The 26309-nt window shown below is 50.3% G+C and overlaps 1 protein-coding gene across 1 annotated transcript in view; it reads left to right on the forward strand.

Annotated features, from left to right (window-relative positions):
- The window catches only part of LOC119108480 (uncharacterized), a 61501-nt gene extending 39500 nt beyond the window's left edge, over positions 1–22001 (forward strand). The window contains exons 5-8 of the mRNA XM_037232045.1: positions 5487–5582; positions 8747–8818; positions 15351–15434; positions 21121–22001. Coding sequence (XP_037087940.1) covers positions 5487–5582; positions 8747–8818; positions 15351–15434; positions 21121–21243 — 375 coding nt within the window. The 3' untranslated portion in view covers positions 21244–22001. The remainder of the gene's footprint in view (positions 1–5486; positions 5583–8746; positions 8819–15350; positions 15435–21120) is intronic.
- Positions 22002–26309: the final 4308 nt, after the last annotated feature.

Consider the following 26309-nt stretch of genomic DNA (forward strand, 5'->3'; position numbering starts at 1 on the left):
GGATGGTATGGTTTGCTGCCCTTCACTGGAGCTTTTCTGGGGAGAAGTCCAGTACAATGTGATCGGGTGCCTCGTGGCACCCTCTGTCTTTTCGATGGTCGTTATCAATTACTTCAGATTCGTCTCCAGCGGTATGCCGTCATTGCAGAAGGCGAGGTAGTCAGATGTTCACTCAGGTACCAGAGGTGGCGCAGCAGCATAGGAAAAGTGACCTTGGAGATGCCCATTTTCACATGGTCGTAGCCAACCAGCGTCCTGAGCATCACCAGGTCAGTGCAAGGGGCAGCGGCGGAAAGAAACGCGGTGAACGAGGTCGGAATCAAAGCTATGACGGCAGAGTCCACGAAGCGCTGTACTGACCCCGGTATTACGAATCGCAATGGCGATCTGTTGTCCGAACAAGTGAAACTTAATGGTATGGGTCATCGCGACCATCCATCAGGTGCAAAGGAGTGAGCGAATGATTAAACATCGGGACCAGAGGGTGTGCTCACACTGCCGTTAAAATCTTCTTGGCCACCTATTTTTGGACATGGCGCCGGCAAGCCAGGTTCATTCGCTTGCGAAAAAGGCCTGCTCGATGAAGGCGCAGGTGCTCGAGAGGACATTCGTATTAACACGCGCCCGGTGGCCGGCTGCATTCCCTTCGCTCGGGTGGGGGGGGGGGGGGGGGGCAATATGACCACTGAGATCTCGAGAACTATGAGAGCTGGAGACACAGAATTCACAGGCTATGTTGACCTGTACGTGAAATCACATTGGTCATATTTTGAGGTTCCTAGCTCATGACCTTCGCGTCAAATAAGGTCAACCAAGGTCAAATTCCAGGCTGCTCTCCGAAGTGCCCCCAGAACCTAGATAACTGCTTTTAAGCAAAAGGTCGCATGCTCATTCAAGGTTAGTGATCTTGTTTGACCTTTTGAAGGTCATGGTAACCAAAATAATGCAAGACTGCTCCGAGTTTTGCACTTGAAGAAGCGACAAAGATAACGGTAGGCAACATGCTCCTTAAAAAACAAAATGTTAATCTGGGTCATCTTAGGTCAGTGACTTATTCTAACCTCTAAAAATTCTGTGGCAGACGTAAAATACCGTTCCTGCCATCAATAAACTCGAAATGACCACCAGAAACTATCCCATACAGCAAGCCCTAGAGTAATAAAACAGGATGGTTTTGACCTTGGTCTGACCTTTATACCTGACTTGAGCTCAATGCGATTTACTCATTCAATTGTTGTGTTGTCTAAGAAGGCATTTCAGAGATGTATGGCTTCGTCTAGCACTCCGTTGTTGCATCAGATTGAGCGATTCCCTAGGAATTGGCTTCGCTGAAGCCATGGCCTGACTTTGGCCTGTCAGCGACCTTACAAGGTACATCTAATTTTTCCCTAAATTATCCGCTATTCAATTTTCCACAGCTATGCAAAATTTGGCGCGGCTACACCGCGCCATTCGGAAGCCATTCCGGAAAACCCTTCGGGAGAGGGGGGGGGGAGGGGGAGGCAATGCGACCTCCCACCCGAGGGTGGGTTAAAGCCGTGGTGTTAAAGCCGTGGTGTTAAAGCTGCACACGATGACGCAATGTGCGATGCCACAGTCAGCCAACGTGCCCAGCACGGCGTCCGCTCAGATTGACCAGTTACAGCATGCAAGTTCTGCGCAACGGAAAGCTTCTCGATGTCGTTGCTGAATAGGAAGGCAGCGATGTGACCGTCTTGCCATCGAAGTCAGAGACAGTTTTCCCGTCTTGGTAGATGACGAGTGGGATGCTGGGATCGTGCTTCATTTTCATTTCTTCGGAAATTTCCGCTTGATGACTTAAGCATGAGCGCCAACTCGTCCTATGAATGGAAAACACTTCACTTACGTGTTAATCCATACTAGAGGTAGCAACCTGCATGAGAAAAACGGTCACCAGCCGCCATGTTCTTTTGCACAGCGATTCCAAAGGGAAACAGTCTGTAGGTAAGGCGGGGTATAGCCATAGGTATCCAGCTTCCTGGGAGCTTTGTTATGCTTGATGGCTTCAAGTGAGCTCGGTTTGGGATGATATCTTAAAACCTCTGAAAGGGAAATATGGGTTTGGTATATGTGGTTAGGCAACATCAAGTAAGAATGAAAAAATTCACGTAAGGTTTAGAGAAAAATGAGTAAAAAAACGTTCTCATAGGCGAATTGCTTTACATCCAAAGTCGGCAGTTCTAGGGCACTGGTCTTCATAAACAATTTTGATCGCTGAAGTTAAAAAGGGAATGTCTTAGGAAGAACATAAATGTAGCCAACGGAAGGCATACCGTTTGCCATCATCTTCATGTATAATCTATGAATATCGTGGAAAATACGTGTCCTCCGCGGCAGCTAGTGGATCCAAAGTGGGCCAGCTTTACCGTAATCCACCCATTGATCTCGAATTAGGTTTGGTTTGCACGTACACAACCTGCACGAGGTTTAGGACCTGACTCCTTCCAAGAGCCGATGAAGGATTTGTCCGTGTGCCTACTCTGTAGTTGTGAACATTTATGCCGTGTTGTACTTCATACCTCAGCCGTCAGGACAAAAATGTTACATTTAACAAACGGCAACCAAAGTAACAACACACATCTCGCTGGACGAGTTGTGTTATGTTGAGGCGGTGGAGCCTTTGGTACCATTTCCGTCGCATGCATTAAATAGGAGAGAGGCGCCGGGTGGGAGTGCGTGCCATCAATACAGTAGATGTGGAATTGAGTAAGACGCTTCTGAAAAGTTGCCAGTATGTCGCCATGGCATATTGATAGGCGCCGGGGTTTCTGGTTGCTTGGCTCGCGCCCACTGATCTCCGCCACTGAACTTCATCGCGATTCCCAGCCACACAGGGTACCTGCCTCCCGCCGTCCCCGCGCACGCCCAGCTCTGGAAGTTGCGGTTATTGGCCGGGGAGGGGGGAGGGGGGGGGGGGGGGGGTCTGCGGCACGCCTGGCAGCGGGTGCCAGACGGCCAATGGCATAAGGGAAATATCTGTGTCGACTTAGGTTACGACAAAGAGACCTAATGATTAGACACAACTGAAACAACACGTAGGCCTGCCTACCCTATGAATATGGTGTTTCTGGCCTTCCTAGTTTTTGATATCCCGGTGAGGCCGAATTGACCCATTACAACCGAGTGCGCTGTATTCAACCGAGCACCCGAATACCTGTAACTGGTTTAGTACTTAACCTCTGGAGGCTTGGTTACCACCGGACCCATCTTGATGCTTAAGACGCCTTTGGCATGGGAAAGCAGTGGATACTCGCATAATCTTGGCACAGGTCTTTTGGCCACAATGTTTTTTTAAATACATGAATCAAATCGAGAGCAGTTTTCATTGAACCTTAAAATTGTTTTTCGGTTAGCTAGGAATGAAGTAATTCAAGTTAAGAATGGTTATTAAGAATGTAGCAAAAATACATTTAAAACGTTAACAACTAAGATACAAGCTAATAAAAACATAGCCAAAAGGCGTTTAGAAATAATAATTTTGTTTCAAAACATTCAAGTGAATAGCATGTCATGATAGCATAATTTTCATTCACTTATCTTGTTCAACGTGTTGAGCTCAATGGCATATTCTACTCCATTATTTCATGTGTTTCTTTTTGCCTTAACACGCCTGGCTGGTCGGTTGAATACCTTTCGCTCTGGCAAGGAGGTCAACTTGACCCCTGAGACCTCTAAAACTCCATTCTACTCTACTCTGCTGTAAATCTCTCTAGCTCAAAACAGCGAGGTCGCAGGTTATGTTGGCCTGGATGTAAACTCAGGTCAAAATCTGGGGGTCAAATGAGGCCAAATAAGGTCAAACTCCAGACTTGTGTATCACATGCGCCAAGCCTTCTCATACGACAGCCCTAAAGCTAGATACTAGTTAAAAGGGTCCATTAAAGGGTCCTTTAAAGGGTCCATTGAACACGTCTGTTGCGGTCCCTGTCATTAATAACTTCGAATTGAGCACCAGAAACTACCACTTAAACCAAGCTGTCGAGTAAAAAGGCAGGTGAGTTTTGACCTTGGTCTGACAATAATTCCAGATCCTAGATCAAAAGAATTGGTCGTAGCTATAAATTCAATCGGTTTAATGCCTAACAAACTATCTCAGATATGTATGGCTTCGTCTAGCACTCCGCTGTTCAACACATTGAACGATTCTCTAGAAATGCCTTTCGCTGACAGCCATGGCCTGACTTTGGCCTGCCATAGGTAAGTGACCTTACAAAATACATTATTTGTTTGCTACCAGATCCACTATTGAGTCCTCGTCAACTATGCGAAGTTTGGCGTGGTCACGCCGCGCCGTTCAGAAATCGTTTCGGAAAACCTTCGGGGGTCAATTTGAACCCCATACCCGACCGGGTGTTAATGACCAACATCATGTTGTACGAACTCTACAATGTTTGGACCAAAGCATGGACCCGTTTAGAGACCAGTACGCGGTAGCAGCGCTTTCATCTTCAGTACAAACCGTTACGGCCGGGGAAAACGGGGCAAAGTTCCCATATTTAGCTTGTTCGAGATTAATTGGAGGTGAAAAGTTGCGGATTGGAATCACTAGTAGTTGAAACAAACATTTGCACGAACAAAATAATGTAAGAAATGTTACCAAGTGGGAAAGTTCTGTCTCACTTGGAAACGGAGCAGACCAAGGGTACCTGCGGTTATCGCTGGTGCTGATCTTGTTTTTCACAAGAGTGAAAGGACCTCGTTCGCTTTAATATCGTCGAGTTTGAACGTATCTTTGTTCTTGAACAGACATTACATGACACGAGCGAAGGCTCACGGGAGACTGATGCAATGCTCTAGCCGGCGTTACATGACGGGAGCGAAGGCTCAAGGAGGGCTGATGCGATCCTCTAACCGAAGCTACATGACGCGAGCGAAGGCTCACGGAAGACTGATGTGATGGTTTAAGCCTTGCTGCCAGATGAATAGGATTAACGTCTTTGGATGAGAGGTAGACCTGGTACACCCTTGAGAGCTATTCCAATGAGGGTTGAGTGACGGGTGTTGCCCCCACGGTCGGCCTCCCTCCCTGTTCAGTCATGCTGCCTATTGATCGAGCCAATGTGGTGTTCATTCGTTGTACGCTGCCGATCCGTTGGCAGCATGTAGGAATGTTATCGCTCACTTTCAGTGTTTGTCATTGCCTGCTTATTTGCCTCTGTATTATGGAGTGGCATAACCATGTACCCGTGCGTTGGAATGAGTCATGTAAAGGATTGGAAAGTGTGGGAAGAGAACCTAGTGCAGTGCATGACATCACCCCTCGCAAAACATTGTTGAGAAAATAAGGTTGCTCCAAGCACTGAAGCCATCTCATATTCTATCATGTTATCATCGCTGTTCAGTTAACAGTTTTGCTCTAATAGATGATCAATATGAAGCAAACGCTGGGATTTAACTTTTCCGTTTGAACCCAGACGCGCTAGTTTCGCTCGTGTAACTCCATGGCCCCTGCGCGACTGTTCCAGGGGTGTCGGTGGCTGCTCCTTCCACTGGTGGTCGTCCTCTCGGCCACCGTTATCGTCGACTTCGGCACAGTTTCTGCCATCATTTTACAGGACTTGGTGAGCGGAGCAGTAACTCAGCAAGCGGTGAACTGGCTCTCTTAATGCCATGGATATTTTGATGCACGGTCATTGGTCATGCAACACCGTTTGCCTCTGCACTCCCCCGGCCTCTGGACTCCCCCGGCCTCTGTACTCCCCCGGCCTCCGTACTCCCCGGCCTCTGTACTCTCCCGGCCTCTGTACTCCCCCGGTCTCTGTACTCCCCCGGCCTCTGTGCTCCCCGGCCTCTGTACCCTACCGGCCTCTGTACTCTCCCGACCTCTGTACTATACCGGGCTCTGTACTCCCCCGGCCTCTGTACTCCCCGGCCTCTGTACTCCCCTGCCTCTGTACTCTCCCGGCCTCTGTACTCCCCTGCCTCTGTACTCTCCCGGCCTCTGTACTCTCCCGACCTTTGCACTCCCCCGACCTCTGTACTCCCCCGGTCTCTGTACTCACCCGGCCTCTCTACTCTCCCGGCCCCGGCCTCTGTACTACCCCGGCCTCTGTACTCTCCCGGCCTCTGTACTCACCCGGCCTCTGTACTCTCCCGGCCTCTGTACTCTCCCGACCTCTGCACTCCCCCGACCTCTGTACTCCCCCGGTCTCTGTACAGTCCCGACCTCTGTACTCCCCCGGCCTCTGTACTCTCTCGGCCTCTACTCTCCCGGCCCCGGCCTCTGTACTACCCCGGCCTCTGTACTCTCCCGGCCTCTGTACTCACCCGGCCTCTGTACTCTCCCGGCCACCGTACTCTCCCGGCCTCTGTATTCCCTGGCCTCTGTACTCCCCCGGCCTCTGTACTCTCCCGGGACTGTGGATATGATGCATATAGTGGATGGTGATGTATAGCATAGTGTAATGGTCGTCCTGCAATGTTTTGCCATTGTACGGTATTTGGCAAGCAGATAAGCTGCACAACTGTCTGTATCTTAAGGTCAAATAAGGTCACTGACACCTGAAATAGACACTAGTAACATTTCGCTTAGTACAGGTATCCAGGTAAAAGGTGATTGCGTAGGGAGGACATGTTACCCAAGAGTCATAAACTAGGGGCCTCAAAAATTTGACATGCAATACATTTAACATACATTACATACAAGGTCACATACATTACACCGTGCATTTGGTGTCCTAAACTTTTTTAGGTTTTGTGATCTCCGTGTTGACAAACTAACCCCCACTCGAGCGACGTCGCATTCAACTAGCCCCCCAGCCGGGTGTTGACAAGCATAAGCGACAGCTTCACAATTTTACGCGTTTTTGTTAGCAATTCTATGATGTCACCAAAAGTGGTGCTCACACAGCCCCCCGCGGCAAAACGAACTCAAACAGCACCATCCCATGGACAGTTTTCTTATTTCCGCATGCTCCAGTGACAAGCGACCAGCGCCAGTCGAATGCAGCGCGTTGCGTGAGCTGCCGAACAGCTGGTCGGAATTATAAGCCCGTTTCGCCTGCGTCTGGCGGCCGAGTAGTTAAGTAGTTTCAGCGCACCACCTTGCAACGTGCTGACACGGCCGGCTACGCTCCAGGTTTCCCATACGCTCGCGAATTTGACAAAGCGAGACGGGATCGTAACGCGTCTAGATTACGCCTTGTAAGCGATGTGCCGAAAATGACCGATCTTGCGAACAATGTTTATTCCCTTTCTTTGATGAATAAGGAGAATTAATGAATATCAGTAGTTTTTGACTCTTGATTCTGTACAGCGAATCCCCCTAAACTGACATAAGCTGTATCTTTTTACGGAACTTGCCCGACAAATGTGACGCCGCATGTTGATATATCGCCCTATGGTTGCATGTTGCAATCCGGCTGTGTCTGCCGCTCGTATTGAAGAGACCGGCAATAGCCGTTTTCACGTTGGAATAGTGCGCTAAGGAGTTTTCAAAACGTTTTTAAAATATTTCCAGGAAGTTTTAGAGAAACTTAACACTCTGACGAGGAAATTATTGTCCTAAGGCAATTTCATTGGCATAGAATAGCTAAGTCAGTCGTTCCAGCTAGTAACAAGTCCATTGTATGGATAGAGGCTCTTTGCAAACATTTTTCCTTCAGTCCATTCCTGAAGTTCACCCAAATTCTACCAAAATACCGGGCCTGACAAACAGCCGTTTGGACCGGCCGACTGCCGCTCCAGGGCGGTGGATGCCAGCTGTGCCATGCATGTTTGCATTGGTGCTGTTTGGAACATGGCAGGCTTTGAGGGTCATGCAGTTCAAGAATCATCCATCATGTTTTATTTTTAGGTATGTAAGCCCTGTAAGTACGGCATGTCCATGATGAGGGACGCGGCCGGGATACGTGCGTTTGTTTTGTCGCGCCCGCATCAAATACGCCTTCAAATAATTTGAAAATGCTTCGAAAAATTTAGGTATGAAGAAATCTAGCACTATACCTGTCCCTAAAAAATATGATCCTGCTTATCATCATCATCATTTGTTTAACATCCTGCCCAACAACATACAAGAGAAGAACATGCAACCATGTGCATACACACTATACACATCCAATGTATATGGTCGCTTCACCAAATCACACATAAAAGGTGTACTAGTCTTCTGGCCTCTGGATCGGTTCACGTCGAAAATCATCTAAGAGACTCATGCACACCACACTGGGGCGGCACTGGAGAAAGGAGGCAGCTGTCTACCCTCCCGCAGGCCAATTTTTCTAGTCGCCCCCAATGTCGCTCGCAGAGGAGAAATAAAAACGCGAAACCGGCAAAGCTCCCAGCAATGCCACCCAGGCGATTGGCAAGCAAGGCCAGTGCCCTCAAAAAGGTATGGCGCAAGCGATGTGGAGAGCGGAACGGGGTGCGTAACTTTCTAAGCACCGCAGATTGACCGGCCTCGTGCCCTGAACGCCTGCTGCGGTCAAAGCTACTTGCGCGTTCCCAAAAAGAAAAATCGGGCTACGATGGCACTTTACAAGAAAGCTTTTTCGTGTGACGAAACGCAAAGATTCAAACGCCAAAATGGTTTCAAACTTTTACAAAGTTTCATGGAATAATCCATCGTGAAAACGGTTATCATAAACGATAAGTCACTGGAGTAACAAAACACGCGAATACGGAGAGAAGAGCATTTGACATGCCATGGTTGTTGTGAATATGCTTCTTGTATGGTATCCTATCACTCATACTGGCTTTTAACATCTACTCTTTCTGCCTGTTTCAGATCGTGTATCACACAACGGATGTGTTGACCGCATTTCTCTTCCTGGTTGACATATGTGTACTCAGCATCAACGTAAGAATCACTGATTGTGCTGTCCTGCCTTGGTGATATGTCTGTATGGTATCCGTGGTGGGCTTAAAAAGCTAGTTGGGCCGACTCCAGAAATACTTTTGGGCTACACGCAAAAATGTTTACATGTTGCAGACAATGTTTACTACGACATGTTTCCTATTCTGGTCCTTTGGTATCTTTATCTTTGCCAGAAGTATGTTTTTACGTCGTGAGGGTCGTTCAACAGATGACACCAAACAATGCCAAATATACGCTTACCGATACGCTCATTCACTTAAGACAAGTTTAGTAGCCCTTGGTGCATTGCTCAGTGCATTTGCGACGAACATTATTCACATAGATAATACATAAGCAATAACCCTTTTCCGTCGGAGAAAAAAAAAACGGGAGAATGAAAATATAGATGGGTTGATATTTCTGATGAGCTGATATTTATATGGTTTGACGGAATAAGGCTATTGCCACTGTCTAGGCCTTTCGTACGTAATGTTTAATGTCATCAAAAAGGACATTAATTGGTTTAAAGTACATCGCAACGAAAAGTCCCGATAAACCGATAAAGACAATTCGGACAAAACTAGGTCAAAGTGATTCGAAGTTTCAGAAAGACCTTTCGGCCAGGTAGCGTTACATTCTGCCAGCAGTCGGCGCACCGTCCGGCAAGCGGGGTGTGCCCACCGCGGTGATCTGGCGGTTTATCGCGGCGTCGTTGTCACAGATATATGCCGCTTCCAACACGGACCGCAGAACAGCCCATCGGACAGCCTATCGCAGAAACGGAGAGGATGGTGATGTTGACCAATAGTTCCCTACTCAGCTGGATGTTGTGGGCCTCTTTGTGGCGTCAATTCTGGCCTCCTTGCAAATGCATTGGTATGCGTCTGCCATGAGTCGTGGTCTTGTGACCTATGTATGCGTCGTTTTAAGAGTGCGCGGTCGAAGGTAGTGCAGCTAGTTGAGTACGCTATATTAGGTCAATTTAGGTTTGCAATATTAGAAAATGGCCCGTTTTTGTCTTGAGGCTGAACGGGCTGCAGGTTTTGGTCAAGATGTCGCGAATGCTCTTCTCATGTTATACGGAATTTCTCATGTTGCGTACAGTTCTACAGTTGGCAGTGCACGGTAGGGTTGCTTTGTACGTAATCCCATATGGATCAATTCGGCAAATGCATTACATTCACGTTAAGGAACTAAAACGTTTTAACCATCGCTCTGATAGGTAGTCGTTGCGACATTCCTAAGGGTTTTTGAGAACAGCTCTCCAGCATGTCATGCAATAGCGCCCAAATTTTCAATATCCTACGGGACATCCACTGCATGGGTTGTGACATCAAAAACGTGTCCATAGCTTTTTTATTTTGAAGCTGCGATGGCTTCTGAGGAACACCGCACGGCCATGTACGGCCTGTGGACAGAAGCCGACGATAACGTGGAACGGGCGCGGCGGGACGACATCGCTACTTAGCGGAACCATGTATTATGCATTGATGGCCACATAAAACACATGAAGAGATCCATAGTTGCATTCCAAAGTGAACAAGGAACATTTCCCATCGAGTCTTGGGTCGCTACAAGGCGTGGTATGTATGAGATCATATGTATGTATGCATGAGGTATGTATGCATGTATGAGGTCAAAAGGTCAATCGTATGTGCGGTTTTCTGGAAAATCCGACCCTTTACCTGACATAAGGGGCCAGTGTTTGACCTAGCAACACAAAACGCGTTGCCAATGAAGAGGTCTCTTTAAGACTAATCTACTGTTTTTTTTTGCTGCGTTCTGTCTTTACTTGTTTGGAAACAGCAGAGGAAGGTGGCATCTCCACCCCCCCCCCCCCCCCCCCCCACCCCCCCCCCCCCCGCCCCCCCCCCCGCCCCCCCCCCCACCGTTTCTAGCAGTCGGCGTTACGAAAGACGGCGAATCAGGACCAGGATCAATTCCCAATTTGCTGTGTACTGATCCGGTTATGCTGGTTTAGCATCTCATGCGAAGGAGGAACGTTCTCCTGAAGGTAATAAAGTTTCAGTTTCATCAGTCATAACCGAAAATCAGTTTCTTTTTTGATCATGTTAAAAGTTGTGGAGGGCTCTACTCAGCCATTTGTACCCATTCTTTGTGTTCTTCTTTCTCCTTTCTCTGTCTATATTTGCTTGCTGTAATATTTCCGCGACGTTTTGGCTGTAGCATTTAGGTTATGGAGGATGTGCGCTCAGTGGTACAGGCAGGGTTGGGGAAGAGGACACTAGGGTCAAGTGCACCTCCCCCGAACCGACGATTTAGGTCCAATTTGAGGGCCCGAAAGGCGTGACGGAGGAGGTATCACGGATGAGGGACCTACGGCCCTGAAATGCCTAGCTAGAGCGCCCTGCGCCTCGATTGGGAGGCCCCGGATCGGTTAGGTTCTATGTGTCAGTCAGGCATCACCAGTCGGCTCCATGTCGGTCTGGGCCTGAGGGCACTTTTCGAACCAGGGACAAGGCCAGGCCCCGCGAATTACATTGGTTGGGCCACTGAGTCAGTGAGGGGCCGCCCGCGTCGGCGAGGGGCCCGCCCCAAGTCGGCTAGGAACAGTGATCAATTGGGCCCGAGCGGTTGTGGATTCAACGACCAAAGGCCCGATTGGCAGGCTGAAGGGCACAGAGGGGCGGCACGGATGGCAGAAGGTCATATTAAGGACTCGCGTCTATGGGGATCTGACCTCAAATGTCAGTCAGAGAGCCTCTTACACTGATAGGAGCCCCTTGGGGCAATGCGGTCTCCCTATTTTGGCCAGATACGCAAAACATTGGGGTCCGTGTAAGTCGGAGGCATGGCCCCATTTCCCATGCGGGGACGACGTGCCCGCGACTTGCATTGGCCAGAGTCCCCGCAACAATGAGGGGGCCTGTGTCAGCCAGGAGCCCACCGTACCTAACGGCCGGTAGTGTGTCGGCAATAGCGCCGAGCTGGCTAGCGGAACATTTGCTGGGCAGGGACGGACTGAACCCCGAGTGCCAGAGGGCCTGTTGAGTTGGTCGTGCCCTCCGACCATGAAAGAAGATATGATCAGTTATAAGGGGAGTTCACAATGAGACAATGGACTGACCCGATGTCAACCAGCGCCCACAGTGTGGAACGGGGGACGCTCCAGCCCATTCTAACTAAGGGCCCATTATGCCGAATTGGAGTATCTATGTCAATTACCGGAACACCTGCGGGAATAAGTGGTCTTGTGATGAAATCATGAAATAATGGCTCTGGCGTCGATCTGGGCCCAACTCCCTGGATCAGAGCCATCAGATCAGATCAGATCAGATCAGATCAGAGCCATCCCTCAATGGTGCAATACGATCCCTGATGGCCGCAGGGATCCACTAACTGGTACACCCACTCTAGTTCTGCTAAACGGCCCCATGACTAAAACTGGTTTGGATGCCCTCCCGTTCGGTATTGAGGGCCGTGACTGACACAGGCCCCTGCCATTATCACAGGCCTACAGAACACCCTGTAGGCACTGTGGGCCCCTGGCAGAAATAGGGACACCACATTGCTCCAGGGGCCCGGACCAATGCAAATCGCGGGTCTGGCCTTGTCCCTGCTTGGGAAATGGGTCTCCAGAGGCTATACCGACACGGAGCTGACTGTTTGGTGTCGGTGTTCCTTGCGTCGAAATAAAACAGCGTGCTGTTCCAGGGGTCCTCAATCGGTGACATGTGAGATCACGGCCCCACAGGTGGGAGCCCTTAAGGTGACCGTTAGCCAGCCCTTTGAGCTCTGTAAGCCTTCAGTCTTCCCATCGGACCATTGATTTTTGGTCTCCAGGGACCCTTCGGCCCTTCTTGGGCGCCACAAGCGCGGCTCCTGGACGACTCGGGGTCACTTGCCGACACGAGACCCGGGTTAGGAACTGTGGACCCCCGACTCACATAGGAGCCCCTCATTGTGTCAGGGGCTCCGAACATTGCAAACCGCGGGTTCCGGCCTTGTTTCTGCTCGGGAAATGGGTGCTCAGGAACCCTGACCGACATGGGGCCGACTGTTGGCTCCGTTTCGAGGCCCTATATAAAAGGTGCTCAGGAACCCTGACCGACATGGGGCCGACTGTTGACTCCACTTCGAGGCCCTATATAATAGGGAAAGAAGGTTCTAATAGAGGCCATGTGTCTGACATCTCAGGTCGCGACACTGCTCGGGGGACTTGGTCCAATCGGGCCCTTAGTCTTTGGTCCTAAGAGCCCTTTCGACCGCTCTTCGGGCCCCCCAAACAAGGCCTGGACCGACTTGGGACCACTTGCCGACACATGGCCACGTGCTAGGCACTGTGGGCCCTGACCGGCAAAGAGGCCTCATTATTTAAGGGACCCAGACAAATGCAAATCGCGGGTCCTGGCCTGACTCCTATTTGGGAAATGGACCCCAGGCTCAGACTGGCACAGAGCCGTTGCTCACAGGAGGGCAGATTTGGGTGCTGTCGGTCTTTGGCCGACATATAGACCTGCATTGCCTTAGGGGATCCTCAACCAATGCAACAGGTCCTATGGTTCATATTTCAGGTCACGACCCTATTGGGCGGGATTATTTATGTGGCCTGCAGCCAGCCGTTTGGGCCCGTATGCCCATCAATCGGGCCCTTGATTTTCGGTTCCAGTGTTTCCGGTCATGATTCCGCTCTTGGCCTCTCTTCGAGCCGCATACAACGGTGTCCCTGGTCAACTCGGGTCTTTTGCCAACACAGAATTTCTGTGAGACACTGTGGGCGTCTGGCAGAAACAGGGGCCTTGACCAGTGTAATTCGCTGGCCCCGGTTTTGTCGCTGCTTGGAAAGTGGGCCCTCAGGTCCATACCAGCCCCGAGCCGACTGTGTGGTAATGGTAGTACCTGAGATTCACATAAGCGCTTATCGTCCCAGGAATCCCCGATCAGTGCAAAGGGCCCTCTGACTGTCATTTGAGGATCCGTCCCCGAGAGCCGGTGACCTTGAACAACCCGCTGACCAACCACTCGTGCCCTCAGGCCCTCCAATCGGACCCTTGATTGTCGGTTCCGTGGGGCCCTCCACGCTCCCTTCGGGCGTCCTCAAACATCACCTCCGACATGGAGCCCTTACCCTGCTAGGTACTGTTCGGCCTGACACACGCAAGAGCCCCGATCCATGTAAGCCGCTGGCCCCGGTGTTGTCTTTTCTTGGCAGATAGGCCCTCAGGCCCATTGCGACACGGAGTCGGCTGCGCGGTACCAGTGGTATCTGACCGACATATAGGCCCTTGTCGACTCAGATTCTCTTGGCCGACACAAATTGCCCTCTGGCTGCCACTCGAGTATGCGACCCTGCGGGCCGGGGCCCCTGAATTCTACTTCCGGCTGGGCTTTGGTGCCCTTCGGGCTTCCAAATGGGGCCTTGAAACTGGGCCCTCAATCGTCAGTCGGCCCCCGGGGACACATGCCCCTTGTGCCCTCCCCCTCCCCGCGCTACTGCTTACGAGCGCACATTTTCAAATCTGTGTACATCATTTTTCCTACCAATCCATTATGGCTGAGTGCTAAATGATTACAGACAAGCATGAGTTGGCTATATTACCTCAAATGTTTGACCCTATTTCGATCTGCACTATTCGTTTACATGGACATTAGTATCTCTTTAAAACCTAGAACAAAATTACAGCAAAGCCCCTGAGTTCTATCGATTTAGAAAGAGTCCAATTCTCCATTGCCAAATGAATTGCTCTGGCGGTTTACTCTGCGTCATTTAACGCCCGTCTCCTTCAACCTATTCGCTTCAAAATGCAGATAGAATTGCGTCTTCAGTAGCTTCTTGGGTCTGTGCCAGTAAGAAACTTAAAATAACAATAAAGTTAACAAAACCCTGTCCTGCGAAATCAATTAAGCCATACCCAGTTACTCTTCTTGAGGCCTTGCATCATCAACGTCCCTTTGTCTACCCTGTGCCCCCCCCCCCCTCCCCCCACTCTCCACCAAGGCTCTGGCTGTGCTCTTGCGTGCACTCGATACTCATTTTTTTCCTAATGGCAATTTTTTTAGTCTACGCTATGGCAGCCGAAGGTAGAGCGCAAAAGTGGCAGCATTTTAGGTATTCCGGATTGACTTCACCTGAAGACGTACTTTTCGGAATCAGTACACGACCCGTTTACGATGGAATAAAGCTGAAAACATTTTTTTAGCTCATTGGCACAAAATCCCGGTGTGGCGAGACAACTGAAATGTAATTTCCTTTTTGTAATTTTCTTTGAAAGCAATTCTACCAACGATCTGTCGCTACAGCAAACCAGATACCAATGCCGGAAATTGCGTGCATTGTCGGCTGCTGACATGTTGTGGCGCTCAGTGGCATATTAGCCACGCTGATGGCCACGTCGAGCCGTCCATGAAGTGTTCGTGCTCCTGTACGGGCCGCGTTCGTGTTCGTGTTCGTGGTCCTGTACGGGCCGGCGCAGTGTCGCGTGACTCGTGTCCGCGGTCGGCGCTTGAGGCGCTGCCGGTGGTCGCTGGCGGTGTATCGTCCGGATGTCGCAGCAGCGTTTGGGCGGGTTCGCAGGTGCTGTGCATCCTCTGCGTGGTGTCGCAGTTCCAAGTGTACTCGGCGTCGCCGTCGGACAGCGCCAACGCCGGCGGACGCTCGGTCAGTGTGGTGCAGCGCCGGCGCCAGCGCTGGCGGAAACTCGGTCATTGTGGTGCAGCGCCGGCGCCAGCGCTGGCGGACAGTCAGTGTGGTGCAGCGCCGGCGCCAGCGCTGGCGGACAGTCAGTGTGGTGCAGCGCTGGCGCCAGCGCTGGCGGACAGTCAGTGTGGTGCAGCGCCGGCGCCAGCGCTGGCGGACAGTCAGTGTGGTGCAGCGCCGGCGCCAGCGCTGGCGGACAGTCAGTGTGGTGCAGCGCTGGCGCCAGCGCTGGCGGACAGTCAGTGTGGTGCAGCGCCGTCATCGTGGTGCAGCGCCGGCGCCAGTACTGGCGGACAGTCAGTGTGGTGCAGCGCCGGCGCCAGCGCTGGCGGACAGTCAGTGTGGTGCAGCGCTGGCGCCAGCACTGGCGGACAGTCAGTGTGGTGCAGCGCCGGCGCCAGCGCTGGCGGACAGTCAGTGTGGTGCAGCGCCGGCGCCAGCGCTGGCGGACAGTCAGTGTGGTGCAGCGCTGGCGCCAGCGCTGGCGGACAGTCAGTGTGGTGCAGCGCCGGCGCCAGCGCTGGCGGACAGTCAGTGTGGTGCAGCGCCGGCGCCAGCGCTGGCGGACACAGTCAGTGTGGTGCAGCGCCAGCGCCAGCGCTGGCGGACACAGTCAGTGTGGTGCAGCGCCGGCGCCAGCGCTGGCGGAAACTCGATCAGTGTGGTGCAGCGCCGGCGCCAGCGCTGGGGGACACAGTCAGTGTGGTGCAGCGCCGGCGCCAGCGCTGGCGGAAACTCGATCAGTGTGGTGCAGCGCCGGCGCCAGCGCTGGGGGACACAGTCAGCGTGGTGCAGCGCCGGCGCCAGCGCTGGCGGACACGTCAGTGTGGTGCAGCGTCGGCGCCGGCGCCGACGGACCCTCGGTCATTTTGGGGCAGCGCCAGCACTGGCGAGCACTCGGCCCAGCGCCGGCGCTCTTGGAGCGGGACAGCCACCGTGGCGCCTCCGTAAGAGGGGTGGGGGAGAGGCCGGCTGTTTCGACGGCGCACGACACCGGCTCCGCTGGTAGGGACCGGCCAGAGAAGAGTCTGCCCACGCCCCGGTGATCCGGGTCCTAAACAGCCTGGCTGGGAGCCTGCGTACAAAACAGTGAACAAATTTGCGCGCCACCTCGATAGAGTAGAAAGCTTGGATTTTGAAAAGTAGCCAAAGGGTTGCCAGTTTAAAACAATTTTTTAGCCTTGTTTCTGTCAAAGGCACTAAGCGGGCACTACCAACTTTCTCGGTTTTATTAAGTGGCAGGTTCTGGTAGCTCGTCTCCGTGTCTTTCAATGACATCCAGCTGACAAAATTATGTTTGGGGAGCTTGCAATTTTAAATCATACCCGGAGAGCGAAATGTGTCCAGATGATTCTTGTTTTATTATATGACATCGGCAAAATGGTGTGTAGCAATTTGCAAAACTTTGTGTGTGCTCATATTAATATAAACATACTTCTGTGTACGTTGTCACGCGCACACACGCACGCACGCATGCATGCATGCATGTACGCACGCACGGATAGACATGTGAATATGACGCATAGAAGCATAAATGGGCCGCACGCTACTTTTGGTGGGTTCTCGGAAACGAGGCCACTTTTTTAACCACGGTGTACGCATTCCCTGCGGCTTGCAAACCCTGAGTGCAGCCAATGACAGCTCCACAGGCAGGTAGGTTTCTTCAGGAGCTAAAAGTACGAGTATGAGTATATCCATATCCGTTGGTATCTATAAGTTAACATGCATGCATAGATTTTATATATATATATATATATATATATATATATATATATATATATACACATATACATACTAAAACTAATAAAACGGAATATTTCGTAACTAATCCTCAGTCATAGTTCCACGCGTAAACTTTCTCATTGGTCTTTCTCTGATCTTATCTCATCTCTTTCATTTGGCCTATAGATTCATAGAGAACATTTCAGAACCCAGAGATTGCGACAGGCTGAAGTTTTCGTGCCAGGAAGGTCATTCGTGAGTGCTTTGAAAGCAAGTCAACCGTCTTTGTTTCCGTCGACGTTTTACGCGTCTTTTTACTTCTGAGTCAAATCAGATCGTGAAAGAACTGCCAACTGAAGTTAAAAAGGCCAGACAATAGAAGGCCCTAGCTGCCTTTTAGCTCCGTTTCGTCGGACTGTTGTTGAAATACGATTGGTGTTTCGGCAAACGTGGCCTTGGCAGTTGACGATAGGAATTTCTCAGTGGATCTTGGCATCCTGGTCGAAGGTGTTAGCCTTGCGGCGTGATAAAATTACGTTTAAAGATGTTTTCGTTGCTGCGCAACCTCGTGTTTTTCTGCAATGTTTTTGAAAGGAATCATGAACAGCTTGACGGGATTAAGTAGTGTAATTGTCAGAAAAACTACCAATTGCATGCAGTAAAGCATTAGTCATTTTTGTGGCCAGCATGGCTACCCACAGTGCGACCGCGTTCCAACCGGCATTACTTTTCAAACATGATTGTCACCTTTCTTGAAACACCCAGAGGAATCCCTTTTCTTCCTGATAAGACGCGCTGGATCGGTGTCTGAGCACATGTCTTTGACGTCACAGACTTCCCCGCGCTATTTTCATCCGATGCTGTATCTCGCCCAGAACAGTGTGCACCATCTCTCATAGTAGCCAATAGTCTGGCAGGGGCATGTTTCGATAATGACGGATCTTTACGACGCTGTCTCTTGCAAAATAGAACCCCTTTAACGGCCCTCGCTGTACGGGGACGTCATTTGGAGTATCCGGACAAAAAGTCAAACGCCGAGAATTCAAATGGCCGCAGGTCAGATAAGATAGTGTCAAATGGCCAAAAGCCAAACAGAATAAAAGTCAAATGACAAAAAGGCGAAATGCCAAGAAGTCAAAATGACGAAAAGTCAAATGCCAAAAAAGCCAAAACCTGAAAGTTACATGCAAAGCGTCAAATAGGCAAAACTAAAAAGGGATCAAATCAAATGGACGAAATTCAAATGTAAAAAGTCAAAAGATATCAATCAAATATGAAATGTCACAGGGATAAAAGCCACAGGGGGTATCCTTGTATCCTTGTCCACTTATATGTACGAGGGGAAAAGACGAGTAAAGAAATATGAGTCAAAATGAAAGACGTGCCTTGGAGCACTGAAGCAAGTAAGCTGATAAAAAGCTCTCGCCTATTGCGCGGAGCGTTTCCAGCTCAATTCAGGGAAGTCCACGGTTTCTGCACAGCTCGAGGCCTGAGCATTTCATTTACATGTCAGCATGGCCCCTTGCACGCCTACAGGGACCCTTTTGCCGTAGATGTAGCCAGTGACGGTGCAAGAGGGAGGGAGCAAGGAGGCAGTCACCCATCCCCATAACTGGGCTAATAGATCCAAATTCGTGTTTCGGACCGTGGCTGCATCACGTCGTAAATGTAACTGAGGCTTCTACACTAAATGTGCCTACTTACAAAGCCCATGGAAAACCGCGTAACTAATCCCATCTCAGTATCTGCCCAAGCAGTTGTTAAAAGTTTATCCCTTTTTCGGACAGGTTGCTGCAACCAGCCGAACATATTTAACAGAAGCTGTTGCTTTTTACGACATAAACCTGTTCAGTCACAGAAGTGTCTGCTTACAAACAACGAGTTCTGTTTACAAATTTGTGTAAGTACCTTACGTTTAATTTTTTTTTTTGGTTTCCTTCGTGGGTGTCAGTAACCCCCAAAATGGGGTTACCAATGCCTTTCCAAAACCCGAGATGACCGAGAAACGTGGCATGCACTTTCTCCAACTTAGAGAGCATAGTGCTTTTCTATGGAGTTGGAACATAGCTTGGTGGTAAACGTATTGTGGGAGTTCCCTTGCCTCCCTCCCGCCGGAGCGCAAAAAAACCCATTAGATAGTCTCACCCAAAATAATTCTCTGTGAGGAAACTCCAGTTTGTGTAGTGTCCGAACTGATCTGAAATCTCTTTCATAGCTCAAAATCTGTGGCACCGCTCGTCGCAGCAATAGTCCTTTATTCACATGGTTTTCTGTGGTTGAAGGGATCTTAAGCGGGCAAAATAAAAGGCATCCCAACGTGTGACCTGGGGTGAAATTTTCTGTTCAGTTGCTGCAGGTAATTACATCGCGAAAAATGGGTTAATACACTTATCCACAAGTGTGGTTTCCTATTCAGGTGAGGGAGGGAGCGTTAGCTTCCCCAACTTGGGCTTCAGTTCCCCGAGCTTTGGAAGAAAGTGGGCCAAATCTGGAGAAAAACCTGTTGAACTATTTTGGAGTGGGTTGGGTCATTTTTCGCCGTTCCCCCTCTCCCCCCCCCCCCCCCCCCGGCACCCCCACTCACAAATTTAATAAACTGCGCCCCAGCACTTTTATCACAGAGGGCCCTTTTTCGATCCAATGCTTGGACACGGTCTATTCTCTTCTGCTAAGTTACAAAACCGATAAATCGCTTATTCCACTGGCTGAGCGTGGTGGGCTCTTCATACCCTCCCCCCCCCCTAGCCCTCACGTGAACGCCTCGCAAAGGCTTTTTGATTTGAAGCCCTCTTAAATTCAGGGAAGATATTTTATAGCTTGTTTTGCTGTCGCCCATTTTACGCCGATCCTTTTCGACTTTTTTATTTGACTTTTTTTTACTTGTATCATGTTTGACTTTCATGCATTGAATTTTTTTCCAGTTTGGCTTTTTGTCTTTAGAAACTTGCATTTTTGACTTATCGTTCGACTTTTTGGCTGTTTGAGTTTTACATTTGGCTTTCGTTATTGACTTTTATGCCATTTGGCTTTTTGTCCTTTTCACTTTTTGGCTCTTTACCCTTTTGCAAAACACTTTTATCCAGTTTGTCCTTTCGCGATTCAACTTTTCCATTTGACTTTTTCTCTGACTTTTTTGGACATTTTTGTCCTTAAGCCGTCACTTGGATGGAGCCTCGATTGGCAACGAGCCAACGTTGACTGTTTCTGCCAGTTGGCGCCTTGTTAGTAGGGAAACACATAAGATCTTCGCTGACGGTCCAGTGAACTATGCGTATGGTAGATCAATGCGTACGTGTAAATGTCACGAACGGGGATATATCCATCATTTTGATCCATGTCATTCCGCGTGCAGTGCCCCTGGTCTTCCTTTGGCACTCCCGATGCTGTTTGGGGTCGGGCCTTCGCTGATCGTCAGTGGTTAGCCTACATCGCATTCGATGTGTACCTTTTTCTGAAGTCCCATATTTGTGAACGTTTCTGCTGGCTTACAATGAATAGCACACTTTTCCGTTCTTTGCACGAAACCAGTGGGCGGAAGAGGAAGCCATTGCTTATTTTAGATGTGAAAGGCATGCCTTTTTATTGCATCACAGGACACTAGCTAATGGCCGCAAGCTGCTAAAGCTATTTCAGTACCTGCCAAAGAAATCGCTCTGAAAACAAATGTCACGTTCATTCCATGATTTATTTTACCAAAATGATATCAACATTATGATATCTCCCATGAACTGCACTTCGTAGACCATGACTTAACATGTCCTATGAAGACCGATGTGAGCCGCGTCCGGCGTTTTCAGTGGAACAGTGCAGAGCACGGAGCACTTTCGCATGTCACGCGAGCATTGCCGTGCTCCTGGCGTGACATCGCGATCGGATGCCGCCGGTGGCGTGCGGCGCTCACCGCCTGCTGCTCGTGTGCTGACAGCCGCCGCTGACCCTGGCCGCGGACCAGTCCACCCAGCCGGGCCTCTCCGCGGCGCCGATCTCCACCTCGGCCGACGCCGACGGCAAGGGGCCGCCGGACGGCGCCACCACCACGCGCGTCTAAAACCCGATGTGAACGGACCGGATGTCTGACACTCCGTTCAGGCGACTATGATCAGGGTCGCATCGGACGGCGGCAACCGCCCGGTGTGAACAGACCGGATGTCCGACACTCCGTTCAGGCGACTATCATCAGGGTCGCATTGGACGGCGGCAAGCGTTTGGTGTGAACGGATCGAATGTCTCGCTGCCGGACAGTGGCTAACATGGTAGGCGCATGAAACTGAAGTCAGACTCCATGAAATGGCGGCTAGTTCTACCTGCAGACAAACCCCAGCTCGCGTTCAATGCTTACCATCAGAAGACGGCTGCTGCTGCGTGTCAGTGGACAGTGAGCAAATTTCTGTTGTTACGCAACGCTGACGCCGGAGGTGCATTGGACCTGAGTTATGCTGCCCGCCTTGCTTCGGGCGGGCTGTCAGACTTCCCCAGGCCGTTCGGCCTTAGTTCGTCACAGCTTACGTTAGGCAGCAGGTTTGTCACAGCTGAGGTCAGTCGTACACTGGCTGGTCCGGGAGCGTTCCCCTGCTCGCTCTAGAGTGGTTAACTTAATGACGGCTATGAACTCCGAGGTCGTGCAAGCGCGGTTCGCTGGAAGCGGTCACAAGGTACGTCAGTATAGCATCGAACATGAACCACACCATTCGAAAGCTGGACATTCCTCACGTCATGTGTATGCTCCATTTTCAAATTTTGTGATCCTAATATTTGTAACATTGTTTGGAGATTGCGATTGACGTTGCCTGTGTCTACGGTCCGTAAATAAATGAGTGTTGATACGAAGTTTTAAATTTTGAACTCACTGATTCACGTTTGTAGGGGCTTTTGAACTAAAATAGCCATCTTGGAGATCTTCCGGTGCGGTTTAAAGCGCCCCCTTTTCAAAACCTCAATAGCTTTAGTTTCTGAGCGTCACGCCCACATCGTGTGCAGGCTATTTTGAGGAGATTCTTTCAAGGTCACACAGACATCCATAACGTCATAATGACGTCATTCACATCGTGCTATTCCATCAGTCATGCGGAGATCAAGGTCAACTTAAATATATAAAACAACGAAAGGCGAACGACCCGACAACATTTGCGTGGGGGCGTTCATATCTGGCGTTCGTCACCAGGATTTTCAGGTATAACGGCCTTTCTTTGACCTCAAATGCACGTTTTGCAAGGTACGATGACGTAAGCAAACGATGACGTTTTGAAGAGCATATCTACTCAGTATTGAAATTGTGTTTTCACAGCAGCCTTTCCAGTTAAAAGTGTATCAGTAGTTATGAGCGATATTACCAATACATTTGATGCTTGCTCCAATGTCTTCAAATGTGGAACATGTCCTTCCATACTGTTTCTCTGACATTTCATTTTTCAGGCGTGAATTTGGCGGCATTTGTTGCATTTATGTTTGTAATTTCCCTGCAAAATATCTGATTGCGTGGTTGCCGAAATAATAGATAATATCACAGTTCGTTGAAAGTCGTGACCCCTCGCGACAAATGCTGCATTTGAGGTTCGCCCGGTCTTGGCGACGATCTCGGTCGGCTGAAATACGGGCCTTCACCGGTAGGATTTCATTTAGCTAACCCACACGCTACCTGTGAGGCTGTGCCCAAACCCATCCACCGCCCATTTCTAACCAGCCGATAGATTACCCGTTACCCGCGCGTTGTTCGTGTTTCCCCAGCGCCTTGGCTATAGCTAAGGGAGAACTTTCAGGGAATTTCACACCCAAACTTGGGTGCTTGTCTTGATAGTTGCAAATGTGGTGTGGATGAAGCTAATAAAGACTAAAAGAAATACGAGCCCAAAGGGCACGACCACGAGCCCAATATTGTGTAGAATCCATGGAAGGACTTATTCCACATTTCGTATGCATCTCAACCACATCCGTCCCCACGTTCGCACTTCTCCCCAACCGGTCCCCAACCCAACCCGTTAACTATTCCGTATAGGTGCCCAAAGTTTATATGATATTGGAGATCTCTTATCAGACAGTCATGAAGGTAAAAATGCACCAAGATAAGCTAGCGTATGTTTGCGGAGTATGATGTGGATGATTTCACACCAAATAAGGTGACAAAATAATAAAAACCGATTGAAAACAACGGGCTGTTTGTTGTCCTCGTGCCACCAAACGTAGCAGAATGCAAAATGCCAGACAATAAAATGCACTACGCGCGTGCACATTAAACAATATACATATGCCTTGACGTTCTCGACGAATGGCACACTAAGAAAGGAAATCTCAAAAATTTCCGATAAACCAATGCTGTCCCAGGCCCACCCAAGCTTCAAATGATCAAAGAGACATGGCCGACCGGACGGAATCGAGTGCGGGTGTCGGGCGTTGTCCGCCGAGGCCGAGCTTGCGGCGAGCTCTTTAACCTAGCTCAAAAGCCGCGCACTGCTGACCCGCAACGGCATCAGCACTACTGCAGGATGAGCCGGGAGAGGTTGGAGGTCCTACTAACTCAAATCGGGCTGACCATAACTTGGCAATCCACCAGTTTTCGCGAGCCGATCGGAGCCGCTCACCGCCCTGGCCGTCGCGCCGAGCTATCTCGCCTCCGGCATGGAGTTCGCGGCCCTGGCGCCAACATGCCGTCCAGGTGAGATGACCTAGCGAACGATCGTGTCGGGCAACCGCGCTGCCATCATGTCAGTTGTTGGGCCCGAGGTCTTTGCTCGCTAACTCGCGAGATGCGGGCGCAGAGCGGGGCAGCTCTCCCAGAAAAGTGGGATTCACCAAACTGCCGTGCAGCGCTCGACGGAATACGGGTCGTAATGCAAGTTGCAGCGGCACATAATGGCAGTGAGCATAAGGACGAGCTCGAAATAGCAGCCTAGCCGGCGATGGGGTACGGCAACTGCCGATTCGTGTGCATATCACCAGGATGTGTTGGTATACATTTCTCTACTTTGCATCTTCGCACACCGTCCGTCCTGGATCGGTAAGCTTTCCGACTGAACGTGAGACAGCAAGCGAGAAATAAGACCATTAGGACAAAAGGAGCCAGAGAAGTCAAGATCCACCAAAACCCGCGCCTCGTCGCCCCGCAAATGTAGGAGGGCACCCCTCATGAACAAATCGCAGGATAGGAACGACACCCGAAAGGCGACACGACGCGACAACTGGCTATCCTTGCAGGGCTTCACAGGGCAGAGGCGTGTTTTTCAGTTTCAGAACGCCACTTCAAAAAGAACGTCTGCCACCGGCTGGCCAGAAAAGACTGACACAGAGGGTCAATACGCACCCGGCATTTGAGCGTTCGGACTGTCGGCTAGGGTGTGCGATGGGAGCTCGGTCTGCATTTCACTGTGGCTGCGGTCTATCGGCCCTCGCGCGGCGCCGTGACTGCGCTCCAGACGGACTTCAGCCAGCTGGAGCTGCAATATCAGCGAGGACTTCTACAGCACCTGGGCCAATCGCCATCATGGGTGATTTAAATTGTGATTTATTTACTGGACCCTGCTTGTTACGCTGCAAAGGACCGGTTAAATGACATGCCCCGATCGTTTCATCTGCGCCAGTCTGTCAGAGTTCACTTTTTTCCGGATCGCTTTAAGATGTGGTCATTTCTAATTTAGATAACGTAGTTCAGCGTATTGGAGCTCTTCACTGCGCTTTTAGCCCTCACCATTTTGTTTGCACGCTTTTAGTTTTGCCAAAGTGCCGTGTTAAGCCTCTCCGCATCCACTCGAATGTTGAAACGGATTGACCATGTTTGTTTGCTTCGTGATTTGTACCAAGTCGGCTGGTCCGGTGCTTTTAGGTGTCCATTAGTCGCTGATATCAGACAATTAAGCAGGTTCTACCTGCTTGATTGTCTGATATCAACCATCGACAAACACGCTCGGGTCAAACAAATGTCAGCGAGGAATGAAAGGCGCACCAGCTGTCACCCCGGTGACACTAGCCATCATGGCACAGCGGAGGGGTGTGTTGCGTCGCGAGGGGAGATCGCTGGCTTTCCGCAAACTGGACCGGAGGGTGAGATCGGCGATCAGGCGTGACTGCCGGGCGGATATTGAGGAGAAGCTGTGTGAGCGGGGTAGAATGAGACTGTCCTCTGTACCGCATTATTCGCCCGCTGTTAGCGAGAAAAAGAGCAGTGCTCGTAACCCCTCAGTCGCGACCCTGGGCGAGATGAATGATTGTTTTGTCAATGCCGGCCCCGTGTTGTAGCCAACCTGGCTGGTCTGGGAAAGCCACCTTAGATACCATGTCGCCTGCCCAAGGTAGACACTTGCGGTTTCCGGGTGGTTGACACGATCCTTGGCGGGCTACACGAGGTCATGTTCTCCGTGAAGCGTTCGGGGGCGTGTGAATCTGATGGCGTTTGTATTCTTATCCTACTCCTTTATTTTTTAGTCATCGGCCCTCCCCTCCATATTCCCAATACATGCCCCACCTAATGCGATTTTTCCGACTCCTTGAATCACTCCCTAGTTTATCTTTTTTCAAATCCGGCGATTCAACCCAGGTCTCCAATTATCGTCCGATGTCTATAGCTCCTATCATGGCCAAGATTGTCGAGCGTGCGGTGCAGCGCCAGGTGTTCATCAACATGTCCCACAATCATCTTCTGTCCTGATCCCTACATGGTTCTCGTCCCCGCTATTCCACTGAGACTGCTCTGCTCACTGCAGCCAACCGCATCTTTTAAAACATGGATCGTGGTCACCTTTCACCTCTGTGCTCCTTGGATCTTAGCAAATGTCTCGACGTCATTCTTCACTTTCACTTCTGTGCCCCTTGGGTCTTTGTGAATTTTTCGACGCCATTCCTCATGCTCAACTACTTTCCAGGCTCCAGCTCTATAACGATGACCCGGCTTGGTAACATCGGGCAGCGGAAGGGCACTCGCGCCCGGTATGGTGACAGGGAAAATTGCGACACTAATCCCCTGATTTTTAAGAAGACATGACTGCTTAAAATTTGCACTCGTTTTAAGGAAGGCCTCAAGCTTCATGTTTCAAGCAAGCTCAGAGCCAATCAGTACAGAAAGTTGGAAATAAAGCGGTCTGACATTGCTGTGATCTAAGCAAGTGCTACGATATGTCGCGTGATTCG

This window comes from Pollicipes pollicipes, unplaced genomic scaffold (genome assembly GCF_011947565.3).
Source record: "Pollicipes pollicipes isolate AB1234 unplaced genomic scaffold, Ppol_2.1 Scaffold_6686;HRSCAF=7923_pilon_pilon_pilon, whole genome shotgun sequence".
Classification (NCBI taxonomy): Eukaryota; Metazoa; Arthropoda; class Thecostraca; order Pollicipedomorpha; family Pollicipedidae; genus Pollicipes; species Pollicipes pollicipes.